This window comes from Fonsecaea nubica (assembly GCF_001646965.1).
Source record: "Fonsecaea nubica strain CBS 269.64 chromosome Unknown Scaff71, whole genome shotgun sequence".
In the NCBI taxonomy this organism is placed as follows: domain Eukaryota; kingdom Fungi; phylum Ascomycota; class Eurotiomycetes; order Chaetothyriales; family Herpotrichiellaceae; genus Fonsecaea; species Fonsecaea nubica.
Genome location: NW_019173744.1, coordinates 64,669 through 86,855, shown reverse-complemented (window position 1 = coordinate 86,855; position 22,187 = coordinate 64,669). Strand labels below are relative to the sequence as shown.

The following is a 22,187-nucleotide window of genomic DNA, read 5'->3' as shown; positions in this document are numbered from 1 at the left end:
GGCTAACAGTGTTCTTTCCAAAGTGGCCCTATAGAGACGCCCATGCTGGACAGGCTGCTATCCGATGGTGGCACCTCAGAGCGACCCGTCACAAATACCTACAAGACCCTGCCTCTCCAGCGACTCGGAACAGCACAAGACATGGCAAAGACGATTTGTTTTGTTCTGAGCGACGATTCAAGCTTTACTACAGGAGCTGTGTTCTCTGCAGACGGCGGTGTTGCCTGCTAGATAGAAATAATTCCTGACTCTGGCACCTTTCGGGCGTGTCGCCAGTCATCAACCGGTATTTGTCTTTCTATCCTGGCGTAATACTGACTTCTATCCCTGCACCTCGAGAAGCGCTCCCCCATTTGCGGGCACGTTGTTCCCATTGATCCACCTGCTCTCCTCGCTAGCGAGAAACCCAACAATCCCAGCGATGTCGTCCACCTCCCCCATCCTCTTTTCCGCCGTGTTCCTGCTCGCCAGGCTCGGGATGTAGCCATCCGGGAGTATCCCCTGTTCCAAAGGGATTCTTAGCAAATCCGTCATGACCGGCCCCACCGACACCGAGTTGATGGTGATGCCGTGCTGAGCCGAGTACATCAGGGCGAGGCTCCGGGTGAAGCTGTCCAGGGCGGCCTTGGACGCACCATAACAAACCGCAGGGTCTGCATTCGGCGACTTGGAGGCGGTGCTGCCGATCATAATGACGCGGCCGCCTCGAGAAATGACGGGCAAGGCCGTGAGGAACAGCTGGACGGGAGCCCACGCGTTGCCCGTCATGAGATTGTCGAACAGCTCCTTGGTCGCCGTGGCGATGGGGGCCACAATCTTGGGGTTGACATATGCTGCGTTACACACGATGATGTCGAGGGTTTGGGTAGAGAGGTTCTCCAACACCTGAGGTACCAGGTCGGAGGCAAATGTCGGCGACAGGACATCCGCTCGGATCGCCCTGGCGATAATACTCGGGTCGACTTTGCCAATCGCCGCGAGGGTCTCCTCCGCGGCCGATGGGTTCTCAGCATAAGTGATGGCAATCTTTGAAATGCCCTTTTTCGCGAAATGGATCGCGATGCCACGGCCGATGCCTCGTGAGCCGCCCGTAACCAAGGCCACTTTTCCGACCAGAGGAGCAGGAATTGTAGTCGTCGACATTTTTGGAGGTGGACGGGTGCTTAAGCGGACTGTCTCTGGACTCGTCGTGTTGACACAAAGTAAAAGCGCTGATGCCAGCTCAAACTGGTCGTTTCCTATCATCCATAGTCGGGAGTCCGGCCATGATAAGGGACTGGCGCTTTATACTGGAGACGCGACTGAGAATTCTTTTCCATGCCTTTTGTCCCGGTTCACAATGGAGCCCCAATTGGCCAGGGGAAAAATCCGGTGTCCGTTCTGGTTTCCAAAGTAGAACTGGCACATGTAAGACGCTTGCGGTGTGTTAAGGAAAGAAGATGCAAGATTCTGTATTCGAATCTAAAGTGGGTAGAGAGAACGTGGGCGAGAGCAATGACCCGGGGATACCAATCGCATGGTGTTTGCCAAAGGGCGCTGGCAACTATCAACTAGCCATACACACTGGATAAGACGGAGAGTAAGCCAACCAGAGGAGCTAGAAGTCCATCCCATCTTGGTTGACCCCGGAGCCCGTTCTTTGTGGTTAATAATCACCAGCAAGGAGACACGGATCAATGTCTTTCTGAGGCGGGCTCAGAGATTGATATTGTGCATGACGTGGTGCACTGGTGGTGGTCGCCTGAAGAAAGTGATGGAAGAAAGACGAGCCTCATGCAGGAAGACACGAGTACTTTGAATTACCCAATTCGGCAGTACAATACCACTTACACCATGCTGAGCCTCGAACCCCTCTAACGCCACCGGTCTTTTGCGGCATTCACACTACCAGCGAGAGGCCCGTAAATATCGTCTCCCCTACTGCAACTTTTGGTTTCCACCTGGAGATACGCCGGCGCGGACTTGGCTGCGGGAATTTGTCCCTCTTTCTCAGAGATGACAACAGAGGAAGGTGACTTTATCAGTATGCAACGAAAGAAAGGGCGTGGCTCAATGTGGAAGATCTAGGCTATACGCGCAGTATATGCTTATCACCAATCTCAACGTCCGCCTGGTTCAGTGTATGGGCTGGGTGGACGTCAGATGGCACCTGAAGGGCACAAGGCTGGCTATTTCCTTGGACGTGTGCGTACTTAGCACTGTCCCAGAAGGGATGATATCGGGATGATATCGGGAAGATATCGATTGCAACTTCTCCACTTCTGTGGACCACATGCCAAGTGGGATGAGGGGTCGAGCAGCCCCCGAGGGTTGTTCAATTGGGCTATAAGAGATACGGCACAATCACATCCAAACATATCTAGACAACCCAGACACAGCTGTTGCGCCGAATCCTTCATCTTTCAGATCAGCCATTCCACGGTGATATCATCGATATCGTCAGCAACATGAACCGCGTTTGCACTCGTGCTCTCCTCCACAAGACCCCCACCACGGCATTCGTTCGTGTACCAGCCCGTCGATGCTACCACCCAGAGCCACGATCGCTTCAGAATAGCGCCCACCGTACGCATCGATTTATCTATCGGTGGACCATTCAAGCAATCGGCACTCCCTTCGCTGTGGCTTACCTCTGTGAGAGGCTCTCGGAGCGGAGTGATGGTGAGAGCAGCTTCAAGCTTGGACTGCCCGAGATCGATGCGGGATTTTTGACCGAACCGATTCGGATGAAGAGCCAGACCTGGGGACATATGCGAGTGAACTGAAAGCTGTACTGTGGCTATCTTGTTGGTGTATACAATGGAAGAGAGGACGCTGACCTGCTTGGGGCTCTGCCTTCTGGGCTGATGGACGCTGTATATTAGGGATCTTGCCTGTGCGTTGAGATGACACGGGCAGCGCTGCAGTCTTGACGGATAGTTGCAAAGCTGCGACACTAGAGTAAGAATTATTTGCCTTCCAATCGCTACAAAGCTACGTGTTCTCTGATGGGTTCGGCTCAGTCACGACTGTTCGCGTCCTTGTTACGCTCCGACCGGGCTATCGTATCGTCATGTGCCATGGCTTCGGCGCCGTCAAAGAGATAGGCGCCGACACCTTCGCTGAGGAATTTACCACGAGCATTCCGGTCTGCGCACTGGTCTATGACAATCGCAGTCTCGGCACGAGCGACGGCCTGCATAGACAGGCGGTGATCCCGGCCTTGCAGTGCTCCGATCACAGCGACGCAACCACCCACGCACAACTCGGACCCGAGGTCGATCCACAACGAGTCGCCGTCTGGGGCACAAGCTACAACGGAGCCTATGCGCTTTCAATTACCGCCGTGGATCTTCGAGTCAAAGCCATCGTTAGCCAAGGAGGTGTCACCCCTGCTTTACCACAGGCGTAAAACACACGTGCATCGTTGTGTCTCTCCCACAATTGACAGATGGCCATAAACAGGTCATGGTTGCAGACGGACGGGAAAAATTCCATCGCCTCGTGAGGAACGGCTCGGTCAAGCACATTTACATGTTCCCTAGCGGGCACCATTCGGGATACTTTGGTGAAGCCTTCAAAAAGAGCACGTGTGTACACCGCGGAAGACGGATAGTCGCACCAAATCATTGGATTCTGCAGTCTCAAACGATGCATCCCATACTCTCATGTGAACGACATTACTTCCTGTATTGACAATCCCGACTGATTCACACCCTGCTAGCCATGCGTCCTTCACTTACTTCCTCACCAATTCATCAGACCCTCCAAGGTAGCCTACCTAGTAGCTAGCTAGAGAGTCTTCTTCAAAAAGTCCAACACAATGCCCAACATCTGCGCCAGGTTAGTTTCGAGCAGGAAATGGCCTGCATCCAGTAAAACGACGTCGGCGTCGGGCAGGTCCTTCTTGAAGGCCTGGGCCCCAGGGGGAACGAAGACGATATCGTTCTTACCCCACGCTGCCAGCAGCTTCGGCTGCTTCTGGCGGAAATACGCCTGGAACTGTGGGTACAGAGGCACGTTGGAGCCGTAGTCGGCGAGCAGGTCGATCTGGATGTCCCGGTTTCCGACTTGCTCGTCCATCAGGGAGAAGTCCAGCCAGTATGACTCGGGCTCGATGCTTTCCGGGTGGGCGCTCCCGATGGTGTACTGCGACTTGAACCCCGCCAGGGTCAATGCGGTGTCGTTGATCGGGGTCGCTGCAGCCTGGAATTGTGCGGGCGTGGTCGCGTTCCAGAGGGCAAAGATCGGAGGCCAAAAGGTGGCTCCAAACCCTTCGATATAGGCGTTGGCATTCTGCGAGATGAAGGCCAGGATGGACTGAGGCCGCTGCAGGGCGAGTCGGAAGCCGATCGGTCCCCCATAGTCGTGCATGTAGGGAACAAAGGTCGTGATGTTCTTTGCGTCAAGAAACGAAGCGACGGTCTGGGTTAGAGTCTCGAAATTGTATGTGAAGTTCAACGAGTCGGGCACCACCGTGAAGCCGAAGCCAGGGTAGTCGGGGGCGATGACGTGATAGTTGTGTGCAGCCAGGATCGGGATGAAGTTTCGAAACTGGTGAGACGACGAAGGGAAGCCGTGTAGGAGCAGGAGGGTCGTGGCGTTGGGAGGGCCAGCTTCTCGATAGAACATCTGGATGCCATTGGGGAGAGTGACATTGCTCACGGTATATGGTAGCCCTAGGGGAGCTTGCTGGCCAAGTGTGAGGAGGGGGAAAACCCAAAGAAGGTGGGAGAGCTTCGCAACCGTGTGTTTGAACATGATGGACAAGCTCCTCGATACTTCTTGTCCTGCAGAAAAATGGAGCGTGTGGCTGGAAGTCACGCCCTGAGGGGTACTGCTGAGGCTTCCATCTCTACATCTGGTGACGAGGAGGGCATCGCTTATATAGTACACTGTCCGATGATGAGTATTGCACCTTTGATCACGAACATGCGGTCAAGGGCTAGAGGCATGTACGTGACCTCTTCGACAAGGTCGAATGTGGCAGGTCATGAACACGAATGAGGCCATGTCCTATGTCATCAAACAGCCACTAGAGCCGTACCTTGCAGAGAGCAGCAATCCAGCATGCCGGTAAATCACGTCGTCCCATACACGAGTTGTCCAATTCGACCTGCGGTGAGTTGTTATTGGCGGGCTGACAGTGGAATTTCCCAAAGTGGAAGGTTTCCTACTCTCCATGTGGATCGGGGCTCCGACGAAGCCCCTCACACCCCTGAAACGGAAGCCTTGTGTGCTGACTAAAAGCAGCATTAACCTCCTTGGAATTGATATGGAACCAGCAGCATGCGGTCACTTGGACAGACCACTGGGATGGAAAAAATGTCGATCTCAATTGAGAGAGGCAGACTTACAACAAACTGGTGAAGCACAGGAATCGAAGGCTCTAAGAGATGGTTGGCAGAACAGGACACAACTGTGTGACGAAGTATCATAATGAAAGTGTTGCTCGAACTTTCACAAGGACATAAGAAGTCGGCTTCAGAAACAACGGAAACTCTATCTCATGTCATCGATGCTATTTATCCACTTGCTGACACACCGAGTGCAATGCAGGAAACGACAATTCAGCTAACCCCAAAATCGCAGCTCCAAATCGTCATTCCGCAAAGACCCCCTTGGTGTTACAGCGGCCATGCGAGCATGGGACCTGGAGAACAGCGTAGCTGGGCATTAAGAGACATGATGCGGGTGCTGAAAACTGAGGAACTGGTGCCATGAGAAACTGTTGTTCCAAAAACGGACATTCACGTGACCCAGCCTTGTTAAGCAACGGAGAATTGGTGTGCATCACTAAAATTCACCATCTCTTTGCGCCGGGATGGGTGGTCGGCTCAACACTGTGCCAGGTCTGTCCCATTTCGCACACCAAGTGGCTGGTGCGGCTAGCCCACAGCCTATACCCGAGCACGCCGAGGCAAAGCACCCAACGCGTCTCAGCTCCGAGATGCGGGGAAAGGTACAAGAGCAGCTTTCCATCATGAGATATCCTACCCAAAGAAAGTGGATGTTGTCGTGATATCAGATCGGGCGTAGACATCACCACCAAAATACTCGAGCATGGCCACAGAAGCTTTCACGGTGTCGCGTGACAAATTGACGGGACCAAAAGGTGTCACAGTGCTGATAACCGGGGGTTCATCGGGCATTGGGCTGCAAACAGCGATTATCCTCCACGAACTCGGCAATAATGTCATCGTCGTCGACAGAGCTCGACCTCACCCAACTGCTCCCAAGGACTTGATTTCATCGCCTCGCTTTCTGTACCAACAATGCGACATTACATCATGGAAACAGCAGAGGGCTGCTTTCGAAGCTGGCTTCAAGAAGTTCGGATCCATTGACTGCGTGTTCGTCAACGCGGGGATAGCAGAATACAAGGATCAATTCTTCAAGGATGAGCTGGATTCAGACGGGCTACTCAAGGAGCCGGATAGGAGAACCGTCGATATTTGCATGCACGCGGCCAATGACACGGCGAAACTGGCCATCCACTACATTAGGAAGAAGGGACCCAACCAGAAGAGAGGCGGGAGCATTGTCATGACGGCGAGTCTGGCGGGATACCTAGCCAGTGCTGGGGCACCGCTGTACAGTGCCGCGAAACATGGTTGGTCCTTGGGCGTGAGACTTTGTTCTGTCGCGTGGCTAACATTCTGGACAGGTATTGTGGGCTTGATGAGGGCACTGAAGAACGACACCGCGACACTGGGCATTGCAGTCTCGGTGGTTGCGCCGGGCATCACTTTGACCGATATCATCTCGGGCCGCAGTCCTGGAGAATCTCTGAGTGACTGGGCCAAAAGAATGAGAGGGGTCGGCGTCCCTATCAACGATCCACAAGAGGTGGCATGCTGTGTGGTGTACTTGATGAGCTTGGGAATGGAGGCCAACGGCAAAGGGATGTTGGTTCAAGCCGGACGGGTTGCGGATCTGGAGAAGGGGATCGCTTCGTCAAGGAAGATCTGGATGGGAGAAGAGATGTTGAATCTCTTCCGAGGGGGAAGGAATGCGCCATTGTTTCCCAATAAGCTGTGAGTGTCGGATAGCAGTGAGGATAACGCAGGATTATCTGAGCACCTATCTACCAAGTCAAGATCTGAGGAACCATACGAGGGCATAGGCATCGAGTACGAGCTACCGAGCACTACTGATTGTACCCAGCGAGCCAGTATCTACGAGTGTAACAGCGGATACTGAGACAAGTAAGATTGTGTGTGGCTGATTTCCCTCGGCCCAAGCTCTACCAAGTAAATTATTCCTGGTGGCATTGATCGACGCTGCAACGACGGGCTGTTCCTGATGTGCGCCACCAGCCACCATCACCAAGCCATCGAATTTCGCTTCCCGCCTCTGCCCGCCTTTGACCCTTACTATGATTCAAGTTGTTCGCAATCATGAGCTGGAACTATTCCCGGAGGTTGTTCAACTACAGGAGTTTGTTCCTCAGCACCACCTCCTACGAATCCATACATTCACGAATATACCGAGTGCGCATGCGCTGATGCCTCGATCGCACACCGCCGTGTAAATACCACCCACCGCGACCTGCTCCTCCATCTTCATGTCTATAACTGTGAAACACCTTGATGCCGAAAATGCCTTCCTCCTCGTCTTCTCTCCCAAGGCGCACCCTCTCCCTCTAGATCTTACTTCCGCAGCCGGCGCGGTGTCGGTACTCATCGACCCTTGGAACAAGAACCCCGCTGTCGATCCCACGGCATGTTTTCCAGAGACTGAGCACAAAAACCGGGGCGCCGTTGAGCACTGGTCAGATCTTGAAGGGCCCGACGTGCTGATCGTGTCGCACAATAAGCTTGACCACCGCTACAAGGAGACTCTCGTTCGACTCCCTTCAGAAGGGAAGACTATCATTGCGGCAGAACCGGGCGCCGCAAAGGCCATCAAGAGCTGGAACCACTTTGACCCTGCACGAGTTCATACCCTACTCAAATATGAATCCAAGGTCAAATCCGGGCGCTCCTTGCGAGTCCCCATCGCTCCCCTATCGCCTCAAGGCTTCCCGGGAGAGCTGAACATCGCATTCATTCCTGCGAAAGCGAAACGCGCCAGGACGGCCGTACACTACGCCGTTGGCGTCACATACCAGCCACCCACGCACACGAGGAGCATCGCACCAATTGCAACAGTGGATCTTCCCAAAACTACGAGGTACTTCCATATGCCCCTCAGTCCGTTGACTGTGCCTCCGTCGAGTCCTCCGGCACCTTTGACTCCTCTAGCCGATCGACCTGTGTCTTTGGATCTGCCGTCTCATGCTCAAAGCTCTCCCCAAAGCCCGGATGCGACACACTTCAAAGGACATAGACCACGACTCTCTCGTTCATCAAATACTGCATCGTCTGAATTCCTCCCGGTGTCTGAACAGCCAGCTATTCAAACACGACCAGATCCCGAAGCTGAAAAGGAGGAACTGGTACAAAAAATCCTGACGATCCCCCACCAGTCTGTGCTCTTGGAGAGTCCTTTCCAATTTGAACTCGGCCCTGCACCCTTTACATTTATCAATAATCTCCCCACACCACCAGCTTCTCCTGTTCCAACCGCGGTGTCTTCTTTATCAGGGTCGTCTCCAAACCGGTCGGCAATCTCCCGAAGTAGCACTCTCTACCATCATCGACACAGATCTTCCGTGACATCCCACCAGAAGTCTCTATCAAGCGTCTCCTCCATCCCGAATCTCGCACCCGTCACTCCCGCTCGTCCCAAAGCCGTCTCAGTCATCTACTCGCCCCATGGCGTCCCCCTGTCCGATCTACAGCCTTACATCCAAACCCATCTCGTTCGACTGGCAGGGGCGCTACCTTTGACCTTACTGCTCCACTCCTTCGACTACGCACAGAAACCCTGGTACCTTGGCGGCAACGTCTTGGCCAGCATGGACGGTGGAGCAGACATCGCTCGCGCATTGATGGCTAGGTGCTGGATCAGTGCGCATGAGGAACCAAAAGACACTTGTGGGACAGGCGTGAAGAAGCTACAGGTGAAGCGGGTCTCGGTGAATGAGGTAAGGAGACATCTATGGGAAGGGGAGGACGGCGAATGGCTAAAGAAACGAGGATGGAACTGCGATGTTCGGCGACTGGCGGCTGGGAGAGAGGTCTTCATTGGGCCGAGCCGAGATCTCTGCTCAGGGATGGAGGGGAAGAGGGACAGTCGATTGTTACGGTTCAGCGGTGCAGGAGAGGAGATGATATGAAACAAAGGTTGACGGAAGCGCGGGCACTCGCGATCCCAGCATTTTACGACTGAAGCGAATGATGTTGCAATAGCAATTGTACAAACAGCTGTATATATGGTTTGACGAGAAACGATGATCCTCAAGGCCAAAAAGTCCCACTAAGTCTTTAGTCCTGCTTGTTGCACTTGTACCGATTGGCTGGTTATGGACGGAGATTTCAACCCCCAATTTTTTCCGCATCTTGACGTTCAGGTCATCAAGTTGACCAAAGACGTCACTCGTTGATCCCTATCGCCATTTTCACCTGAACATGGATTTGTTTTGCTATACTGACGAAGCGATTCTCTGCCCTACGCCCTGCTTTCATTCAGGGCAGATGGTGAGACCGTCGCCCAACCTCGTCCGCGCCATCCGACACCATGGCCCGTGTTCTGTCTCCGTCGCAGACGGCTGCCCTCTTTGACATCCTGACCCATTACGACACCTACGCCCAGATCCGCGAGTTTCGAAGACCTGGAAGCCTTGCAAACTATGGTCCTCCTTTCACTGCGCAGCCAGCGAACCCCTCTAGTTCGCCCGCCCTACAGGCCCTAGTCTCCAAGTTCCTGCTGAACCTGCCGGGCTTGAACAATTTGCCCGAGAAATGGTGGACCGTGCAATGTCAAGAAATCATCGAGAGTCTGGAGAGGGCCAACCTGAGCGAGAGCTACGACAAGGGAGTCATCGGCAGCCGCAAGACGCTCGCGACAGCGATATCAGCCCTGATCGAATACCCCGTCAGAGGCACCTTCGCTGGCTTCCCAGAGATCAGGGAGCGCGACCCCAATTACGACCTCACCAAGGCAGATCATTTGCAACGTGCCTTTCGTGACTTCCTCAATGACTGCGTCTACGGCAGCATCCTAGACGACATGGTGCAGAAGACCGCCGAGACAGACAACCTCGACGACCATCCTCAATTAACCAAAGCCGTGCACGAGTTTGTGCTTGTCAAGTGAGCTACTTGTTGTTTGTTTGCCTTTCTTTGGCAGCCCGACTCCTGGTCCTGCTTCTTGCGCCACGGATGCGATACTGACCGATCGGATCCAGCATTGCCTCCTTTATGCACTACACTCTTATTCTGTCTCCCAAAGGCCAGTACTTGCTGAAGCTGGTCGACAACGCCAATAAACTCGTGCCTTATATGGTTCTTCGACAGACATTGAAGATCGGAAATGTCGCGACTATGATAAACGCCATGGTCAAAGTCGGTCTGGCCAAAATGAGTGTTTCCAGTGTCACCAACTGGATCGGGTTGACTCAGTCTCAGGACGAGGGCACGAATCTCATGCAAACGTACGCGTCAACAGCCTTCCCTCCTCCCTTATATCCCACGACTTATCACATATACTGACTCAATTTTGCTGCGCAGGATCATCTCCACGGTCCTTAATTGGGATATCAGGGATCTCGAGTCCAGGGCGGCCAAGCTCGAGCGAGAACGCGCAAAACTGGGCAAGGAGCAGCTGCATGCCCTGAAAGACTACGTGCATCGACCACAAGAAGAGCAGGATCGCATCCGAAAGGAAAGCCTAACGCAGTCCATCTCGATTGTAACGGCCATCTTGAAAGACACCAGATCCCCTTCTACCGAGCTGACCGACGTCCATCACAAGCAGGCGTTGGAGTACCTCTCGATCCACCTGTCCATTCGTGATCGCAAACAGCTTATCCAATGCCTGTGCAAATCTTCCCCTGATCACCTAACCCTGTCTGTCCGGGAAGTTGTCGACGCCTACGAGCCTGTCATCCGACGGATGCACAAAGCCATCGATCTGTCCTCGACACTCTCCGATTTCGAAAACTTCCTCAAAGACCTGATCAAGCTGGCGAGGATCCACACAGACAAGTCCAATAAAACCATCGTACCTACCGTGGGGGATTTTGTCCGGTTGCTCCGCAAGCATCAGCGGTCATGTCACATCTTCCTACACCAATGTGCCAAGAATGACAAGGAAGTAACGGATTGGTACCTCGACTGGGCAAAGAAAGCAGCCTTACAGTTCAGACAAGAGTCCGGCGGAGACGACTCGGACGTTTTCAAGCACGGAAAAGGCGGAGCCGGCAACCTGACATCGTCCCTGCACACCCTCTTCGCCTCTCTGCCTCAAGAAACCCAATCCCGGATCCTGCCCATCCTTGACTCTCACTCCGAGTATCTAGACAAGATGCACGAACAGTCCGCGGCCCGGCTCACGAACGTCTTGAAATCACCGCCGTCCAAAAACCCGGCCATCGCAAAGATCTTCTCCTCCAACCACTCGAACCACTCCAGTCGGCCTTCTTCAAGGACATCTAGCCCCGCTCCGCCACTAGACCGCAACGAGGGTCATGCGACGCCGTCAACGACAACTCCGACATCGGGATCATTCCCCACAATGGTCTCGGAAAGCGACATGTCCCGCGAGATCAAGGAAAATCCCACGCCAGAAGTCTCTTCCAACCCCGGCCCTGGCTCATTCCTCGCGCGCTGGCAAGCGCTGCTCGACGCCACGCCGATCACCCCGTTGAGTCAACAAGGAAGTCCAAGGGCCGCGAGCTCGCCCGAGGTGGTACAGGCGAGCGCGACGGACGTGGATGGTTCGAAGCTTGTAAACTTTAAGAACAAGGAAGCGAGAGGGGAGAAGATCCGAGTCGAGGACCAGCAGCCGCCGCTTGGGAACATTGGAAAGGAAGATGACGTGGGGATCGGTCAAGGGGCAAGAAAGAGACAGAAACAGTTGAAGATTGTGATCGACGCCATGGGAGACGAATTCAGGCAGTTGCTGGCCAAGGAGGCGTGTTATTGGTGAACAGTCCACTACTAGGGAAAGGAGACGAGGGATATACCTCCTGTTTTGTCGGCACACCTTGGCCGGGCAAAATATCTCTCTATGGAAAGGGGTGAGGGAATCCGAAAGATTGGTTACAGAAATTGTGACTCGGCTCTGCTCGACTTTGCGACTTTTGTTCTTGATACCACGCCATTCCACGTCTTCGGCACGAGCGAATTGGATTGGACTGAGCCCGGCGGAAAGGCGACCCGACAGAAATCGTCGAGCGGTTTGAGCCACACCCCAAAGAGAACGACGGGGATTAGCTGCTTTCTTCCCAGCCATCGAGCTGGCGGCAATCTTGCCCCGGTGGCCGAAAGTTGTTCTCTGTATACAGTACAGGGACACATTCATTCGAGCCGGGAGCCCGGAGGAGAAATATGAGACCCGAGAGCCCGACGGACATGGCCCACGTCTATCGAGATGTTTCTACCACCAGTCCCAACACTGACAGACACACAGGTCATGGACACACACATACAACAAGCAGGGAACGAACAAACGAACGAACACATTCATGAACGAGGATGTCGCACCCGCCCCTTGCCTGCCTGCCTGCCTGCATGCATGCTTTTAAGCCCAGAACGTCCGGAACGACACATGACATCTTCCCTGCCTCACGCTGAGGGTACGATGATTCATGACTTTGGGATTGAAAGGAGGGTGGATGCATGGTGCGCGGTGGACGGTGAGAGCGCTGAACGCAGACAAGGACATCACATTTACATGGCCATGGCTATGGGTCATGGGCAAGCCCATATCAATCTAACCCGCAGTCCACATTGTCGTCATATCATTACCCCAGCTGGTCAACGCCGCAGGATCCGCTTTAGACGATATTGTTGCTCTTAGACGCTTGAAAGACCGTGCACTTGGAGTGCGTATATGGGTGGCCTGATTTCAAAGACAAAAGGAAAGATGGAGAGGAGGACTCGAACTTGTACCCTTGGTTCGGTTTGGCTTTGGAACCTCCAAACAGTACACATGTCTTTTTTCCCGTTATCTCGTCAAGACTCATACAAATGGCATATTCTGTCCGACCGTGTTCCACCATACTTTGTCCGGTGAGCGTTCTCTTTTGTCTTTAAGTGACCGTAGCTGATGACATCCTCGGAGCTGAAAGCTGTTTTGCCTCTTTTTTTTTTTCTCTTTTTCATTTTCATTTCGGATCGTTGCTCTCAACACAGCTCATGACCGCGACGCGAATCAATACTGATGAGATGAGTATCATGCAATTCCCCCAAGCATACCAATACCAATGCAAGTGCCAATGTGCCGTTTATTCCGAGACCAGACTACCCGTCATGGTATATCCAACCCGACCAACCCATTGATCGTACCATCAAAGACTCCGTAAGTGGTGATTCCATATGCAAGAGGTTCCAATTTGCGTGTCGAGTGCTGAAAAGCAGTGGGGGAAAAGCGTTCTCCATGAAAGCGGCAATCTCTTGAACGACAAAAACGCAATTGGGTATCAATCATCATGGGGCCAGCGCCTCAAAACGTAGAGGTAAATATTCACAAACCGTTCGTCTATCTTCGTAAATTTTGGAATATCGATTGAATGCGAAGCATCGTCGCCGCTGGCTCTACCGCCCTCGCAGTTGCAGCATCCGCAACCTTCTCTCGTCATCTTGGATCGAACTCACTGTTCGGTGAGATATTGACATTCTTGGAACGCCATTGACGGGTGAATCCGGTGAATTTGCAGTCGCTGTTATGGTACCCGGTAACCTTGGCGAAGTTCTAAGGTGGGCAGTCGGAGGTTCTGCTAACGGCGGAGGGCTGGGGTCTGTAACAGCAGCTCCGTAGGTCGGCAGTGGTATCGATGGATCAAATTGCTTCCTCGGGGCAGGTGTCTTGACCGCTGTTGTGTATGAGGGAACGCGAGCCAGATCCTCCATATGGTCGTACTGAGGGAATGGCGTCCTAGTGCCAGAATGGTGACCATCTTCTTCTTCTTCTTCAGAAGTCCGGCGCGAAATCATGAGGCTGCCTGGCTGACTCGGTGTATGGGAAGGACCGCCCGGAGACGCACCTTGATCAATAGGACTAATTCGTGGATACGAGCTGGGAGCCGATGCACTATGTGGTGCGAAATAATCTTCAGGCATGGTCGTAGACGACGAGTTCCGCCTAGATCGTCTATCGGCTGGTAGCGATAGATTACTTATCTCACTGTCTTCGTTGCCACGCAGATCTTGGATGAAGGAGTCGCCCACTCGAAGATCCTGGAGCCTGCTCTGAAGAGCCATTGGTGACACGTAGTTTCCATTGGCCATTGCTGCCAGACTCGCGAGGTTTTCCTGGGACGCATGGCGACTGTGGAGGTACGGAGTCCCAGGAGTAGACAGGGCGGTTCCGGGAGTTCGATAACCATCCACATCGGAATATAAGACATCCAAAGTATGCTTCCCGTACACGGGCGGCGCTGCGTTGGCCAAATCGTTAGCAATAGCTGCCCTCCCGGCTTGAGGCGATTGGTCAACCAGATCGTTGTTTTCGTTGATAGGCAGACTGGGAGATATGTAAAACGAGACCGGGAGGTTGGCGCGTAGTTCAGAAATGTGGCCGTCGGGGTTGTGTAACTGAACATTAAATTTCACTTTATGTCGAACCTTGATTCCTCTGACATTACAGTCCTGTAAGCACTGGTTCAGAGATTTGGGCAACTCGAGATATCGAGAAAATTGATAGCCTTCGGCAACTTCGTCGATGATTTGCTCATCCTTTTCAGGCTCGACCTTGTAGAGGTCCGACGCAATGACTCTGTCCATCTTGGTCAGGCCATTGTTCAGAGCGGATATTCCCCATTCTGGATCAACGACAAACTCTTGCTCTTCTTTGACCTGCGTAGAGACATTGCCGATAACCAAACCTTTCAAGAGAGATATTAATTTGAAGTCAACTTGAACAAATGACCCAAAGGCGACCGCCTTGTTGGGGATGCTAATCGAGTATTCGATTTTATTCGGCCATATGTTTTCGACAGACTAGTAGCGGGTCAGAAAAGGGAGAGGGGCAATGCATATAAAAGTGAGGACCTCGTACCATTGCGTGGGAAAGTTCCAAGGCATTCGAATCCAAAGTGCGGACGATGCGCAGAGGTTTGCGGACGACAATGTCCCTCCCCCTCTTGCGACTGATTTCAGCCTTCAAGCGGTAGATAATCCACGCATCCTTCAGACCTTCCACACTTTCGGGCAAAGAACCCTCAAGGATGCATTGGAATGGCCACTCGTAGTTGTCGGGTTGTAAAATTTCGGTCTTGCCTTTCCCAGGGTCTCGGAACGTCCAATTCTTCTCGAAAAAGGTCTTCTCCTTGTAAGTGGTACGCCTGCCTGACATGGAGGATGTGGAAGTAGTCTGCCATCTGTACACATCAGGTTAGTTGGAAAGTGATCACGCGAGCGAGAGGAGTTGCCGGAATTGCCGTGGGACCATCATTCGACTTACGACATATGCAGGATTCCACTCAGAGTCAAGTCGACGTGGTGGATAGTCATAGGTTCAGTGAGGCACAGAACCAGAGACCCCGAAAGTTGGGCACTTGCAGCCTCGTCTTCATTGCCCCGAAACACGATGTAGTCATTGTCCAGGCGGATATCGAAGTGTTTGACGCTGCTACTTGAGCCTGAGTGAGAGGTATGCGCACTCAGAAACTTGAGCGCCATGGTTTGTGATTTGGAAGGTGCCAGACCGTGGAGATGACGGTTGGCTGAAGAAGACGAAGGAGAACTCGAAGGACGCTGGTTCAAGGGAGTGCGCGAGACTGGCTCATGGCGGCCGGAGGAGCATTCGGGAGAATGCTTGCGGTTTAGACGAAGGAGCGGCCTAATCTGCTGGATTGGAGTAAGAACATTGGAAGGAGAGTGACGAGATAGTACAAGGAGAAAGGGAGAAGGATTGAGAATGAAGCATATGACAATCAACGAGGCATGCGCAATGAGATCGCACAGGCTGATACACCCAAGCTTCTACTCATACGCAGGTGGGCATGCAACAGAAATTTGAGGTGATGACTGCGACAGAAAAAAGATAATGATCGGGTCGGAGGGGATAATTGGACGGAAGGGTACAAAGAGTGGATAGTCGGGTTGCGTGCTGGGTGGGCGCTGGGGGGGCGCTGGGCGGGAATGGCTGAGATGATGCAGGTAGAGTGGCTAATGGAAGGGCCGTGTGGGAACTTACTGTTATCAGGCGCGGGTCTCTCTGATGAGGGTCCACTCCGGCTGTTCTCTCGCCGCCAGTCGATAGCGGCAGTGGCGGTGGTCGTGCTAGGGGCGCCGCTGATGATGCTGATGCTGAAGATGCCGATCCTGGTGCAGAGTCTGTGGGCTGATGAGACTTTCTAGGGCCCCTTCTAGGTAAGGCTCCCGCGAATGAGACCGATGACGCCGAGGCCCCATTAGCGGTAGAACCTAGGCTTGAGCCTGTGCCTGGCAATGATGCATCTGCTGTAACAATTTCGGCTTCGATGGGTGCTTCGATGGGGAAACTTGCAGCTTCCTCGATGTCGTCGTGCCGAGGATACGGATAGCTGCTTTCCGTGAGTGTAATGGCAGGTATCGAGCTTGACGACGACGCCGTCGTCCAGAGAGAGGATGTTGTGTTGGTCGTATCGGATCTCCCTCGTCCATTGCTGTTGGCCACACTGCCGTCCTCGAGTCTTCTCTCTTCACCGTCTATCTGTCTCACGACGGGGGCTGGATCCTCCACCTGGGCCGCCAACGGTGTCCTGGCCTTGACTTTGGCCCTGATGATTGCTGTGGCCTTCATAGTGCTCAAAGGGGTGAGCACTGGCGCTGGAAGTTCTCGTAACAAGGCTCTCGTCCCCGCCGATCTTTGATTCCCCAGCGTCATATTTCGCCTGCTCTTTGTCTGGCAGTATCCTGGGCTTCTCTTTGCGGTGTGCTTGTGTCCGTCTGCATCTGGATCCTCCCAGACCACTGTTCCACTGAATCTGGCCAATCTAATTCGAGGCTGCGCTACTCTTTTGGCGAATTTTCCTGCTGAAGGCCGCGATCTCTTCCGAAACCTTGGTCACCTGGACCGTGGGCTCGTGGGTACAAGTAGTCGAGAGGAAATGATCGGGAAGCGCAGGAACAGGCGGATACTGGCAAGATTGACACCCAAACAGAGATAAGTCTGATAGCACTGATTGCAAGGCCGATAATGGAAGCACGATAACCGATCTGATGTCTCTTCTGACCAGAAAGGTGAATTGGGGTAGAGCACTCTCCTCTACCATCAAAGTGTTGAGACACGTGGAACGAGAGTCAGGATCAAGGACGGAACCCGATGGCACAGAAGTGAAGCATCTGACGCTGAGAAATTAATTGTGATGCCCTCGTTTTCCTGCATGGGCAGTGCCTGCGAATACGTGCCCTGTAATGTGTGCGTCGCAACCAACACCTCACACGATCTTTTTAAGAGTGTAGGCCCCCTTTATCATCATTCGTTGCATAACCCCCAGTAGGGCCCCTGCAAAAAGTGCTCGGGGCGTCCAGGAGATCGTCAGGGCTGAAAAAGAAATGGCCCTCGATTCCTCGATCCGATTCCAATCACGGAAACATGGCCATCTTACCAAGCACCCCTCCTCCCCTCTCCTGTCACCGAACGCACAGTCAGAAACAACATTACCGAGTACGTGATATGGAGTTTTGGGCCTCCAGATGTGAAACCCCCAAAACTCCTCCTGCTCAACCGTTTTCGTTCTTTGCAGCCAGAAACCTACGAGTCGTATCTCCGTAGTGATCGCATCCCCCTTTCTCGCATTTGATCCTGCTCCCTTCTTGACCTTGTCATACCACAGGGGCTGCACGAAGTGCACATGTGGCTACCCCTCTGCCCTTCATCCCACCCTGGCTGATTTTCTTCTGGCTCCTCTGACAGCACTTATGGCTGCTCAGGGAAAGTCTACTCGGAGCGATGGTACCTTGATCCTTGGGAAGGACTTTACCTATACTCTTCTCGGCCCCACGCGCTTTTCCAAGGCCCGAACTCGAGCATTGGCATTAGCAGGTTAGATGGGCTATGGTCACCATCTCGGAACGACGGTGCCGTTCAAAACTCTATGGAGAACAAGCTACAAGTACGAGGGACTCTGCAGAAGTCTGAGGTAATTGAATGGAGTCGGCCCAAGGGAGTTGATCAAACCTCCCCTATCATCCGGCTCATCGGCACTCCCCGTACTAAGCGACTGCTTAGAGAATGCTTGCTGCCGACCCATGGTGTCATTGTTTGATCGTCATGTGGTTTGTTATAGATGACACTAACTTTCGCCCCAGTGCTGGAATGAGTAGATACAAGTACGGAGTATCTACTGCTTGTCCCGTACCCTCGTCCATGACACTCAATCCCCAAAAGACGTTGTTGACTTGCATAACAAGTATGGACTGGCAGACCCGTTGTGGACGTAAATTGATTGCCGTTAAGTCTTTCTACGAGCAGTTGTCGATCAAACTGTCTCCGCGCCCCAGCGCGCAAATATCAGGTTTTCTAGCGAGCAACAAAGCGCACATGGCTTGTGCGGAATGCCTCATCACTCTTATCGACATGCCCAATGCGCTAACCCCTAGGGAATTCCACTTGAAGTCCTTAACGGGCGCCAGCCAAGCGGGGACTTCCAAACTCTGCTGGATTGTAGTCGAATTAGCGACACACCCGATAGTGACATCTCGTGCTATAGCGAGGCTCTGACATTCCCGCCATCTCGTATATGCAGCTCAGGGCCTTGGCTTTTCGGAGATATCTATTTGACTGCTGTTTGGGGCTTCTCGAGGTCGATTCCAAGTGCGCAAGTGTCCTTAAACAATGTGAGTATTAGCCTGTTCGTTCCTTGCTCATATACATGAAAAATGCGCGCGTACCTTCGTTACATGTCGTGATAATGCAATCCTGTTCGAATGCGACACCACTCAGTGGATGATCATCTATCTTCTTGGACTGTCAATTGAATGTCAGTAGCCGTACCGTGCAAAACTCTTGTCTGGCCGCATCTTTTGCAGACCTACCATTACGGGGGGTAGTTGAGCCGTCCTTGCTCGGGGTTCAACAGCGTGGTTGAGAAATTCGGATTCATCGACAGTGTCAGGTTGGACGAAACTTCCAGTCCGGTTTGAATCGGATCTGATTCGGTTCACGATACTTGTGCTCTCCGTCCGTTGTCGAAGGAGCGAGATCGAGGGAGATGAGATGCTGCCTCTAGTCCTAGCTGTCGCCTGTGTTCTGTGTAAGCGTGCTGTCAAATCGACCTTGGGGTTTCATGGTAATCAGCTTACCCCTTTCGGACGATGAAGCATGCCAACACTAAAATCCCAAAGAAGGAGCTTGCAGTCATCGCCCACACTGCCAAAACGATATGTTCTCTCGTCGCAACGCCATGGGTCGAAGGCAACAGCCGTCACCCACGAATCATGTCCAGGACATCGCGCAATAATCTGACGTTCGGGAAGCGACCAAATAGTGACGAGGTCGTCTTGGCCTCCGGTGAGCACGTATTTGCCATCAGGCGACCAGCATACGCATGTGAATCCGCCGTAATAAGAGGAGTATATATCGGTCAGCCTGTGTAACATTAGTCTCACAAATCCTGAAAGACAATGTGAGAAGTGATTGATTCCTCTGTGTACCTTTCTTGAGGATAATCTATTATCCGAAGATACCCATCATCGCCGACTACAGCGAGATGTTTATTGTCCGGCGAAAATGAAAAGTCGGTGATGTTCTGGTTGGAAATTCGCCAGCAAGCTACTGGATTGGCCTTTTGATTTGACGAGTTCACACTTTTGCTGATGACCAATGTGGACTGATCTTCATCTGGGATACTGATCGCTTCATCTACCAGCTCTTCCGAGACAAAGGGTGCATCTTCCTTCTCTTTGTCGTATACGATGAGTGTTCCGTCCATATGAGCCGCTAGGAAAAGATTTTCCGATCCAGGTATCCATCTTATCGTGGAAACGGCTGAGTTGTTGATGATCCCATTCTTGTTGATGCGTGCATACTTTTGCGATATTGGCTCATACCAGATAATATCGCTTGCCGAAGAACCCATAACAACGTCCATGTGCGTCGAATGCTTGGTCATACTATTGACATCGTGACACAACATGTGAGCCTGCAGCAACCGATTAGTTGATACCAACACTGGCAATGGGATTACAATGAACTCCGCAAGCATAACATCGAATCGATGACAAGACAGTCACTTGCCTTGGTGAAGAGAATCTTGGTCATTGGGTCCTGTTTGGACCCTGAAGACAGATCCAGCCACTGAAAAGCCCGGTTGATGTTGACAAATGCAAAGGTCCCTCGCTGATCTCGTTCCTGAAGCTTCTTTGGGAGAGATTCGTGGGGAATGACGCGAGAGACGAATGAGGAATTGCTCTTAATGATGTTGTTCTTGGGTTTTCGTCTCTTGAGACCATCCCTGCTGATGACGGGAGAGAGAGCAGCATTCCCTTCGCCGAAGGCTTTCACGGTACTCGACTTATTGCTTCCATTTTGTGATCCCGCAAGGTTGCTACTATCGCTGCCCGTCTCTATTGATATCCTCGGCTCTTTCTCCACCTCTTTGATATCTTTCAACTCCCTTGCGTCCTTGAGCTCCTTGGACTCTTTTGTTTCCTTTGAATTGTTTAATCCCAAAGTTCTCCAGCGCAAAAGACTGCTCGTCGCGGTAGTGGTTCTGTAGAGGTCTGGAGTGATTTGTTTCGGGCTCAGCGATACTAGAGACAATTTAACACCACTGGTGGGGGGAGCAACGTTGGTCGCAAGGGGATTGGGATTGACGATAGGAGCTTCAGAAGGGTGCGGTGGAGGGGTAGCGAGTTGTAGGTCGTCTCGTAAAACATATGTGCCTGCTCGTCTGTTACTAGATGTGTCGGTGGCAAAGGCGAGAATCGTAGCTACCTTCGCCAGCCTGAAATGTGTATTCGGGCCCTTCGCGAATGGTCAGGGTATTCGCAGTTTCAAGGGTTGTCGCGATTAAGCCACTGTTGATGGGATACCGCGGTGGTGGGGGAATCGCACTGCGCAGAAGCTATCAGCGGAAGCCAGGAGAATACGCAATGAGATCTCGAACGTACAACATGGTAGCCGAACACGAGCGCAAGAGATTCTATCACCGGCGCAAAAAGTGTCAAGGAAAGGAGAAGAAGGTACCGCGCAAGGCGAGGAGGTTGCAGTTGTACGAGGAGGAGAGCAGAAAATGATGGGAATGGTGGAAGTGGAGGATTGAGTTTCGAGTTCAATCGTGACATCGAACGAGTTTGGGGGAGGCGGCAGGTCAAGAGGCCCTTAACAGCCCCTACCGACTTAACCCACTAACCTCTTCTCCGGGTTATCCCTCGAGGGTTCGGTGGGTCTCGACCTTCTGATGCGGGGAGCGTTGCGTTCGCCGACCACAATTCAGCCGAAACTGTTGATTGTCGCCGCAGCTGCCGGCGCCGCCATAACCATATCATCTCAGAGTGTAGCGAGACACCAAATGCCAGATATATGCGCCGGGCTCTGCCACAGTACAAAGCCTTGGGCTATAGCAGGACGATGTGGTCCTTCACCCTCCGAGTATAGTTGCTCGAGTCTCTTTCCGCACAAGGTTGTTGACGGTTTGCGACCTCCTGATCGAAGATTCCAAGTAGCGAGTCAGTGTCTTGGAGGAAATCAGATATCATCGGGCCACTTCATAACAGCCAGCTCTTCCCTTAGTATACTCGTCAGTTCCTGGCTTACAGCCTCAAGGTCTTCCCTAATTTTCTGTGTATCTCTGTCCTCCTCGTCCTGAATATCACTCTCGTCCTCCTCTTCCTCTTCTGGATGACGTTCAATTCCGTTGGTCATCTGCGCATGCGCTTGAGACGACTCAAGATCATTCTCAAGGGACGGTTTCTGCTTCGGTTCGGGGCCCGTCACGGCCAGCAGCACATGATCCGCAACAGGCGCTATGACAGAGATGGCTCCCATGTTTTGTGCCTCAACCACGAGAACATCCTCTGACGCGACCGTGTAAGCTGCAGTCATGGTGGTAGATTGAGTGCGCATAGCTTTAATCGATGGCGTGGAGTCCCTGTAGGCATATGCGAGTATTGATCCGTTCAGAGCAGAGACCATGAGGGAAGAGACATTTTCACTCCAATGTAGGGCTT

General features: G+C 52.7%; 8 protein-coding genes across 8 annotated transcripts; 4 read left to right on the top strand and 4 right to left on the bottom strand.

The window, feature by feature from the left end:
- Positions 1–321: 321 nt before the first annotated feature.
- On the bottom strand, positions 322–1,143 carry AYO20_08683 (hypothetical protein; the record flags this gene model as incomplete). Its single annotated transcript, XM_022646959.1, has 1 exon — positions 322–1,143. One exon carries the CDS (start codon positions 1,141–1,143, stop codon positions 322–324), a length of 822 nt encoding a protein of 273 aa, XP_022497075.1.
- A 1,259-nt stretch (positions 1,144–2,402) lies between these two features.
- AYO20_08682 (hypothetical protein) lies at positions 2,403–2,750 on the bottom strand (the record flags this gene model as incomplete). The annotated part of the gene is made up of 1 exon (XM_022646958.1): positions 2,403–2,750. The coding sequence occupies one exon, from the start codon at positions 2,748–2,750 to the stop codon at positions 2,403–2,405; it is 348 nt and encodes a 115-aa protein (XP_022497074.1).
- A 302-nt stretch (positions 2,751–3,052) lies between these two features.
- Positions 3,053–3,391, top strand: AYO20_08681 (hypothetical protein; the record flags this gene model as incomplete). The annotated part of the gene is made up of 1 exon (XM_022646957.1): positions 3,053–3,391. One exon carries the CDS (start codon positions 3,053–3,055, stop codon positions 3,389–3,391), a length of 339 nt encoding a protein of 112 aa, XP_022497073.1.
- A 380-nt stretch (positions 3,392–3,771) lies between these two features.
- AYO20_08680 (hypothetical protein) lies at positions 3,772–4,740 on the bottom strand (the record flags this gene model as incomplete). Its single annotated transcript, XM_022646956.1, has 1 exon — positions 3,772–4,740. One exon carries the CDS (start codon positions 4,738–4,740, stop codon positions 3,772–3,774), a length of 969 nt encoding a protein of 322 aa, XP_022497072.1.
- A 1,302-nt stretch (positions 4,741–6,042) lies between these two features.
- On the top strand, positions 6,043–7,020 carry AYO20_08679 (hypothetical protein; the record flags this gene model as incomplete). The annotated part of the gene is made up of 2 exons (XM_022646955.1): positions 6,043–6,592; positions 6,647–7,020. The coding sequence occupies 2 exons, from the start codon at positions 6,043–6,045 to the stop codon at positions 7,018–7,020; spliced, it is 924 nt and encodes a 307-aa protein (XP_022497071.1).
- Positions 7,021–7,546: 526 nt separating this feature from the next.
- On the top strand, positions 7,547–9,202 carry AYO20_08678 (hypothetical protein; the record flags this gene model as incomplete). Its single annotated transcript, XM_022646954.1, has 1 exon — positions 7,547–9,202. The coding sequence occupies one exon, from the start codon at positions 7,547–7,549 to the stop codon at positions 9,200–9,202; it is 1,656 nt and encodes a 551-aa protein (XP_022497070.1).
- A 401-nt stretch (positions 9,203–9,603) lies between these two features.
- AYO20_08677 (hypothetical protein) lies at positions 9,604–12,015 on the top strand (the record flags this gene model as incomplete). Its single annotated transcript, XM_022646953.1, has 3 exons — positions 9,604–10,178; positions 10,274–10,519; positions 10,596–12,015. 3 exons carry the CDS (start codon positions 9,604–9,606, stop codon positions 12,013–12,015), a joined length of 2,241 nt encoding a protein of 746 aa, XP_022497069.1.
- Positions 12,016–13,625: 1,610 nt separating this feature from the next.
- Positions 13,626–22,062, bottom strand: AYO20_08676 (hypothetical protein; the record flags this gene model as incomplete). Its single annotated transcript, XM_022646952.1, has 11 exons — positions 13,626–15,029; positions 15,088–15,409; positions 15,493–15,878; positions 16,228–16,841; positions 18,909–18,984; positions 19,053–19,259; positions 19,320–19,605; positions 19,671–20,129; positions 20,204–20,900; positions 20,953–21,082; positions 21,775–22,062. The coding sequence occupies 11 exons, from the start codon at positions 22,060–22,062 to the stop codon at positions 13,626–13,628; spliced, it is 4,869 nt and encodes a 1,622-aa protein (XP_022497068.1).
- Positions 22,063–22,187: the final 125 nt, after the last annotated feature.